Raw genomic sequence first — 9,531 nt, 5'->3', positions numbered from 1 at the left:
TATATGGGAGCGAAGGAGGGGAGGAAGGAGGGAGTGGAGGAGCAGGAGAAAGAGAAGGAAGAGGCGGAGAGGAAGGATATGTGGTGTTTGTGGAGCATTTTGAGGATGGGGCAATGTTTGAGAGTGGGAAGCCGAATCCATTTGTGAAGAGTTCAGTACAAGATGAAGGGAGATTATCATCTTCTTCATCAAATACTTCATTAAATTCTTCTTCTTCTCTTTCTTCTTCTTCTTCCTCCTCCTCCTCCTGTGTGTGTAGAGGCCTTCCGAAGGTGGTGGCGGACAAGCTGTACTGGTTTGCGTGTGGGCACATGTACCACGAGTCGTGTCTGATGGGGGCGATGGAGGAGTGCAGACACTATGCGCTGGACGAAGACCTCTCAAACAGCCTCCAATCATCATCTCCATCTTCTCTTTCTTCTTCTTCTTCTTCATGTGTGTTGATTTCGCGCAAGACGGTGCGAGTGAACGGGAAGAGCATGCAGATGCCTGTTGTCTGCTTGAAATGCAGAGGGTGAATGGGAAGAGGAGGAGGAGGAGGAAGAGGAAGAGGAATGGGAAGAAAATGAATGGGTAGAGGAAGAGGAAGGCAGAAAAGGAGAAGAAGGTGTTTTGTTTGCTTTGTGTTGGGATTTTATTATGTGAATTATTATTTTTTTAATTTTTTATTTATTATTTATTATTTATTATTTTTCAATTTTTTATTTTTTATTTTTTCTGCCGAACAGAAAATGCAGAATATATGTGCAAATGCAAAGACAAAAAATGAAAGAAAGAGAAAGAAAGAGAAAGAGAAAGAGAAAGAGAAAGAGAAAGAGAGAAAGAAAGAGAAAGAAAGAGAAAGAAAGAGAAAGAAAAAAAATAGAAAATAGAAAAATAGAAAAGGAAATGAGAGAGAGAGCGGTCATTGGAATTATTTGTGCATTGAAAAGTGATTGCTTTGCAGTTGCATTTTGATAGCTCATGTTTTTTTTATTTTTTCCTTCTTCTTGATATTTTCAACGACATTTTTATTTGAAATTTTATTCCCGTTTTTCTTTCCTATCTTCTCTTTCTTCTTCTCTCAAAAATTTTTAATATGTTTTGAGTTTCATTTATTTATTTTATGTAAACAATTATTGGGGAAAAAAAATAATGGAAATGCAAAAAGATGAACGATAATTTTTAAAATTTATTTTTCAAGATGTCACGAGCCTCTTGTAATTCTTAATTCCCTTTAAGCATTTTTTGCGATATTTTTCCTTCTGTGTCTTCTTTGCACGTCTCTTTATTGCCTCGATATCCTTGTGTTCATTGAATTTTTCGAAATATGGAAGTTGTCGATTCATGGACTTTTGTTCAGTTTTTGGGCTTCGTGCACGCAATGTTGGCGCTTCATTATAAAGTGTATTCGCATTAACTGCGAAGTGAAGAAAATTATATCGTATATGTCCGTTGGTTTTCTTCCGACTCACAATCGATTTTGTTTGCTTCTATCGAATACATGTTTATTTATTTATTATTACATTTAGCTGTCTTTGTTGCGTTGTTTGTTTCCTGGGGGAATAAGACTTCAATAAATTAAATTTGAGGCAAGATGCGAGCCCTTATTGGGTCTGCCATTGCAAAGAGCCAAAAATAATCTCATTCTTTGCATCCTCTCCTTACGAAATCATCAGCAGCTGGTTGCGCGGTTGCGTGATCTGCTTTGTGTGTGGCAACAAACATACCAACTCGTAAACCAAAGAGTTAAAAGTCAAGAAAGAAGTTCCAGTGAGCGAGTGCCTTTTAACGGATAATTATGAAAATAACGGAATTAAAAAGAAAGAAAGAAAAGAAAGAAAGAATCACTTTCCTTCTCAGGCACCTATTGTGGATGTGTATAGGAATTGCGCTTCGGGATATATTCGGCCGATCTGCCCTCTGCACGCAGGGGCACTAGCGATGCCGAGTGTGGCATGAGCATTTCGGCTGCTACGCCTATCGCAAGTTTCTTCTTCGCTGTGTCTGCTTCAGTTCCTTCACATTCGCTGTGTTTTATGCCCTTCCATTTGTGACTTTCAGTTGTGTGCCGGAAATAGCAATGTGTGCAGAATCAAAGAAAATGGCAGGCAATAGATTTCATTGGCGCTATTGAAAGACTTGACAGACTTGACGGACTTGACGGACTTGACGAACTTGATTGACTTGATGGCTCTGAGAGGCGAGTGCTGCTGGAACATCTTGCCAAGCATTGTTGCTATTTTGGGGTTATTGTGCTTGACCAAACGAAGAAATGCCAACTATCGTTGGTGAAACTGCTTTCTGAGAAGAAAAGGAAGAAGAGTCGAAAACAGTGCAGGAGGAGGCGATGAAGACAATGAAGTCGACGAAGAAGATGAAGAAGACGAAGTCAATGAAAATGACAATGACGACAATGAAGAAGAAGAAGGAGAAGAGAGATCCGGCTCAGAGAACAATGATTTTGAGACATTCATATCTGTTATCTCCACACCAACCATCGATAGCTGCGACAGCGGCACCACAAACACTGACGACGACATTACATATTCTCCTGAAGAAACACTCGTGGTGATCACAACATCCTCCAACGAGAGTGACCCGCCCCCATCAGACACCACAACCACGCTCGGCGAAGAAGGATTTGCATTTGAGTTGCAATCAACCTTCATGTGCAATAAACCAAGGTGACCTGTCGAAACACTGAACAGCGCTTCTGCTGCTGAAAGTGCCCCTGTTCCAATCAAACTCTTATCTTTGCCTCTCCCAATGACTGAAATCTTCTTTGTCTCAATATTAATAGTTGTTGTCTCGCTTGTGTGATTCCCTTCCATCAGCGTGACTGACAGGCTCACCTGGATCACGCTCTTTTCAACTGCAACACCAATGGTTCGGCATGCACTTGACTCATCCAGTCCACATAACTCTTCTTCACCACCTCCACTCACTGCCACAAATCGATTGAGAATCCCTCTCTTCAGCCAATTCCACTTTTCTGTATGCTGAAAATACCAGGTGTTTGCATTCGAGTAGTTGTATGCATAGCACATTCTCTGTTCATCAGTGTTTGTGGTATAACATTCAAAGAACGGATTTCCTGAATTCAAATAGACATTGTAATAATCAACGTATTCAACATCATGCCCGTATGGAATTGAAGTTGTTCTGCACTTGCATTCATGAAAGAACAAAAAATAACAATAAATTTGATCATCTGGCATTTCTGTTTTTTCTGGTCTGAAATACAATCCTCCTCCATATGCAGTTGCTGAACATGAAATAAACTGAATGCTCCTCATTTTGAATGCAGCAGGAACGTATTGACAAAGCATGCCTCCACCATAATAATTTGTAACCGAACATGAAGTGAAGCGGCAGTCAAACACACACGCACTCTCCCCTTCTCCATTTTCTGTTTGAATGCATCCTTCTGAAACCTGAAAATTTTCAAGAAGAAGTCCTCCTCCACCATTATTTGCTTTACAATTCTGGAATTCGCATCCACTGATTCGAACACACGTTGAAATCGTATAAATTAGTATTCCACCCCCACGATGGCCTTGTGCGGTGCAGGCATTAAATTTGTTGTTCACAATCTCAACAGATTTAATGTTGTAGCAATTTATACCTCCACCGCACCAATGCGCGACACATTCATTGAATGCACAATGCGAAACTGAAACAGTGGCGGATGACTGATTGTACATGCAGATGGCCCCTCCGCTTGACACTCCATCAGTCCACGAGTCACTTTCTCCTGTTGTCCTCGATCCACTCCATTCGCACCAAGTGAATGTATTCTGTCCATTATCCGTTGTGTTTTGTCTGTCTGGTTTCAATGGTACCTCTGCAGTTCCAGTGCATTCAACGTTTCTTGTCCGACAACACCCAATGAATGAAGTGTTTGAGGCTGTCAGAGAGGCCAAGGGATTGTTGATGGAGGGGACAATCCCGCCATCATATGCATCACAAACAGACGAAAAGGAGCAACTATTCATCAAACATGATGTTTGGGTTGACATTGTGGTTGAAGGTGAGCATGCCTCATTTGCTGTTGAGATGTTGAAAAATATTAGTTTGAAGAAGGATATAAGGGGAATGGAAGGTGAAGAAAAGAATGGGGCTGATGAGACACAAAAAGAAGAGAAGTGTGATTCGCTCACTGAAATACTCCCTTCAATGCCTTCCCCATATCCATCTCCTTCTCTTCCTTCGCCTCTGCTCATCTTCCCTCCATATCCCTTCGCTCCAAACAGCCTGCCTGAGAAAATCTCTCCTCCTTTTCAATAAACTCCCTATTGTGCTCTAGTCAATCTTCATCTACTTTCTATTTCACTTCTTTATTTCGCATTCCATGCTCTCTCTTTTATTCTCTGCCAGTTTTTAAACAATGTTGCTGTATACGTTTATTTCAACAGAAAGATGTTAATTTTAATAATTGCTTTGCATTCTCGTAAAAATTTTCAATTGTTTAAAAAACTTTATTAGCAAAAACACGACAATATTTCATTTAAAACAAAAAAATTCTTCACTTCCTCCTTTTGTTGATTTATTTTATTAAAAAAATGATTATTTTTTGAATTGTTTGTGGTAAATTATTATTATAAAAAACTCTTGCATGTAAATCTCATCTTTTTTAATGCTTTTTTAAAACCATATTAAAATTGTGTGACGTAAAAAATAATATCTAAATTTTGTGTCCACATCTGCTCCATTTGTCTTGATTAACTATTTTTTTCTTATATGAGTGATTCTTTTTGATATTAAACATTTTTAATGAAATAATATGGGGGAAAATATAGGCTTTCAAGCTTTTTTTGCACAAAGCATCAATAAATTGATTCACTCATAACTTTATCAATCATTTTCAGATTTCGAAATAAATTGGTTTTTCTTTTCAGTAAATAGCCATCAAAGTCGTTATAATAAAAAAGTTTTGTGACATTCCATGAATGTCAAAAAATGAACCCATTATTATAGAATTTTTTGAACACAAAACGCTTATCAAAAGTGCATAATTTTTCTTTGAAAATGCCTGAAATCAAATATTTTGTCCCACATCGATTTGAAAATTTGTTAGAAATTCAAAGATACAATGCTAAAAAAAATATGACAATATGTTAACAGTTCATTGCCTTTCTTTTGTCGAATGTTTGTTTTAGGAATGATTACAACACAATAAGCAATTAGATATAAATAAAATTGTTAATGAAAATGGAATGAGGCATGAAACTATGCCCAGAAAATAAGCATGATTTCAAAAATAATCACACATATAAATATACATTGATTGAAAAAGAATGAATTTAAGCTGCTTGCTACAAACAATTAAACACTGTGATTGGTTGCATTAGCCAAGTTTTTTTTTAAATTTATGAAAAGTCACGGATAATTAATAGTTGATTCAAAAATTAATTCCACATATTTCTAACATTTTCTATATTCAAGCTTCAAATTCAATGATGATTATTATAATAAATAGAACGAATACTCAAATTCCAGAATTTGCGAAATTTAGAAAAATTATGGATGTGTCTGTTAGTGTAAGCCAGTTACACTATTGTTGCGAAATATATGCAACTGAAAAATAATCCAATAAAAATTCAATTGATATATTTTTCTATTAAAAATCATGAAGCGTCAGTCAGCTTTTGTTAAAACTTAATGAAATAATATAATATTTGCAGAAAATGGGAGATACTTTTTGATGTCAAATTATCTCTGATAAAATTTTCAAATTGAGCATTTATCAAAAAAACTAAGAAATCAATCCAATGCTTTTGAAAATCAAATGAAAACTTTCACTGATATTCTTTTATTGCGGAAGATTGAAAGGAAAACTATTTCAAAGCTCAAAACATATTTATTAAAATTAAGTTATTAGTTACGTTGCTTAGAAATAATTTTCACTCCGAAAAATGTTATACTTACTTAAATATTCACGCACATATATATTTTTTTGATAATTCACTTTTATGAAATATAAGTTGTCTAATAATATTTAAAAAAAGTCACTTTTGTTTAATTTTCAGGATAAAATGAACATTGTGTGTTTTCATCAAAATTTCTTTCCATCTTATCAAACATAACCAGAGTTAAAACAACATATTGTCCATGCTCCTTGTTCAATGATAATGATATTTGGTGAGTTGGAAAGAAATTTTGATGAAAACACACAATGTTCATTTTATCCTGAAAATTAAACAAAAGTGACTTTTTTTAAATATTATTAGACAACTTATATTTCATAAAAGTGAATTATCAAAAAAATATATATGTGCGTGAATATTTAAGTAAGTATAACATTTTTCGGAGTGAAAATTATTTCTAAGCAACGTAACTAATAACTTAATTTTAATAAATATGTTTTGAGCTTTGAAATAGTTTTCCTTTTCAATCTTCCGCAATAAAAGAATATCAGTGAAAGTTTTCATTTGATTTTCAAAAGCATTGGATTGATTTCTTAGTTTTTTTGATAAATGCTCAATTTGAAAATTTTATCAGAGATAATTTGACATCAAAAAGTATCTCCCATTTTCTGCAAATATTATATTATTTCATTAAGTTTTAACAAAAGCTGACTGACGCTTCATGATTTTTAATAGAAAAATATATCAATTGAATTTTTATTGGATTATTTTTCAGTTGCATATATTTCGCAACAATAGTGTAACTGGCTTACACTAACAGACACATCCATAATTTTTCTAAATTTCGCAAATTCTGGAATTTGAGTATTCGTTCTATTTATTATAATAATCATCATTGAATTTGAAGCTTGAATATAGAAAATGTTAGAAATATGTGGAATTAATTTTTGAATCAACTATTAATTATCCGTGACTTTTCATAAATTTAAAAAAAAACTTGGCTAATGCAACCAATCACAGTGTTTAATTGTTTGTAGCAAGCAGCTTAAATTCATTCTTTTTCAATCAATGTATATTTATATGTGTGATTATTTTTGAAATCATGCTTATTTTCTGGGCATAGTTTCATGCCTCATTCCATTTTCATTAACAATTTTATTTATATCTAATTGCTTATTGTGTTGTAATCATTCCTAAAACAAACATTCGACAAAAGAAAGGCAATGAACTGTTAACATATTGTCATATTTTTTTTAGCATTGTATCTTTGAATTTCTAACAAATTTTCAAATCGATGTGGGACAAAATATTTGATTTCAGGCATTTTCAAAGAAAAATTATGCACTTTTGATAAGCGTTTTGTGTTCAAAAAATTCTATAATAATGGGTTCATTTTTTGACATTCATGGAATGTCACAAAACTTTTTATTATAACGACTTTGATGGCTATTTACTGAAAAGAAAAACCAATTTATTTCGAAATCTGAAAATGATTGATAAAGTTATGAGTGAATCAATTTATTGATGCTTTGTGCAAAAAAAGCTTGAAAGCCTATATTTTCCCCCATATTATTTCATTAAAAATGTTTAATATCAAAAAGAATCACTCATATAAGAAAAAAATAGTTAATCAAGACAAATGGAGCAGATGTGGACACAAAATTTAGATATTATTTTTTACGTCACACAATTTTAATATGGTTTTAAAAAAGCATTAAAAAAGATGAGATTTACATGCAAGAGTTTTTTATAATAATAATTTACCACAAACAATTCAAAAAATAATCATTTTTTTAATAAAATAAATCAACAAAAGGAGGAAGTGAAGAATTTTTTTGTTTTAAATGAAATATTGTCGTGTTTTTGCTAATAAAGTTTTTTAAACAATTGAAAATTTTTACGAGAATGCAAAGCAATTATTAAAATTAACATCTTTCTGTTGAAATAAACGTATACAGCAACATTGTTTAAAAACTGGCAGAGAATAAAAGAGAGAGCATGGAATGCGAAATAAAGAAGTGAAATAGAAAGTAGATGAAGATTGACTAGAGCACAATAGGGAGTTTATTGAAAAGGAGGAGAGATTTTCTCAGGCAGGCTGTTTGGAGCGAAGGGATATGGAGGGAAGATGAGCAGAGGCGAAGGAAGAGAAGGAGATGGATATGGGGAAGGCATTGAAGGGAGTATTTCAGTGAGCGAATCACACTTCTCTTCTTTTTGTGTCTCATCAACCCCATTCTTTTCTTCACCTTCCATTCCCCTTATATCCTTCTTCAAACTAATATTTTTCAACATCTCAACAGCAAATGAGGCATGCTCACCTTCAACCACAATGTCAACCCAAACATCATGTTTGATGAATAGTTGCTCCTTTTCGTCTGTTTGTGATGCATATGATGGCGGGATTGTCCCCTCCATCAACAATCCCTTGGCCTCTCTGACAGCCTCAAACACTTCATTCATTGGGTGTTGTCGGACAAGAAACGTTGAATGCACTGGAACTGCAGAGGTACCATTGAAACCAGACAGACAAAACACAACGGATAATGGACAGAATACATTCACTTGGTGCGAATGGAGTGGATCGAGGACAACAGGAGAAAGTGACTCGTGGACTGATGGAGTGTCAAGCGGAGGGGCCATCTGCATGTACAATCAGTCATCCGCCACTGTTTCAGTTTCGCATTGTGCATTCAATGAATGTGTCGCGCATTGGTGCGGTGGAGGTATAAATTGCTACAACATTAAATCTGTTGAGATTGTGAACAACAAATTTAATGCCTGCACCGCACAAGGCCATCGTGGGGGTGGAATACTAATTTATACGATTTCAACGTGTGTTCGAATCAGTGGATGCGAATTCCAGAATTGTAAAGCAAATAATGGTGGAGGAGGACTTCTTCTTGAAAATTTTCAGGTTTCAGAAGGATGCATTCAAACAGAAAATGGAGAAGGGGAGAGTGCGTGTGTGTTTGACTGCCGCTTCACTTCATGTTCGGTTACAAATTATTATGGTGGAGGCATGCTTTGTCAATACGTTCCTGCTGCATTCAAAATGAGGAGCATTCAGTTTATTTCATGTTCAGCAACTGCATATGGAGGAGGATTGTATTTCAGACCAGAAAAAACAGAAATGCCAGATGATCAAATTTATTGTTATTTTTTGTTCTTTCATGAATGCAAGTGCAGAACAACTTCAATTCCATACGGGCATGATGTTGAATACGTTGATTATTACAATGTCTATTTGAATTCAGGAAATCCGTTCTTTGAATGTTATACCACAAACACTGATGAACAGAGAATGTGCTATGCATACAACTACTCGAATGCAAACACCTGGTATTTTCAGCATACAGAAAAGTGGAATTGGCTGAAGAGAGGGATTCTCAATCGATTTGTGGCAGTGAGTGGAGGTGGTGAAGAAGAGTTATGTGGACTGGATGAGTCAAGTGCATGCCGAACCATTGGTGTTGCAGTTGATAAGAGCGTGATCCAGGTGAGCCTGTCAGTCACGCTGATGGAAGGGAATCACACAAGCGAGACAACAACTATTAATATTGAGACAAAGAAGATTTCAGTCATTGGGAGAGGCAAAGATAAGAGTTTGATTGGAACAGGGGCACTTTCAGCAGCAGAAGCGCTGTTCAGTGTTTCGACAGGTCACCTTGGTTTATTGCAC

General features: G+C 35.2%; 1 protein-coding gene across 1 annotated transcript; it reads right to left on the bottom strand.

The window, feature by feature from the left end:
* Positions 1-2,261: 2,261 nt before the first annotated feature.
* On the bottom strand, positions 2,262-3,977 carry MONOS_14212 (uncharacterized protein; the record flags this gene model as incomplete). The annotated part of the gene is made up of 1 exon (XM_067866997.1): positions 2,262-3,977. The coding sequence occupies one exon, from the start codon at positions 3,975-3,977 to the stop codon at positions 2,262-2,264; it is 1,716 nt and encodes a 571-aa protein (XP_067733062.1).
* Between the last annotated feature and the right edge of the window lie 5,554 nt (positions 3,978-9,531).

The sequence above is a fragment of the Monocercomonoides exilis genome, assembly GCF_001643675.1.
Source record: "Monocercomonoides exilis strain PA203 chromosome Unknown scaffold8-1962414, whole genome shotgun sequence".
NCBI lineage: Eukaryota > Preaxostyla > Oxymonadida > Polymastigidae > Monocercomonoides > Monocercomonoides exilis.
Note: the sequence above shows the minus strand (reverse complement) of the source record. Positions and strands in the feature narration are given on the sequence as shown.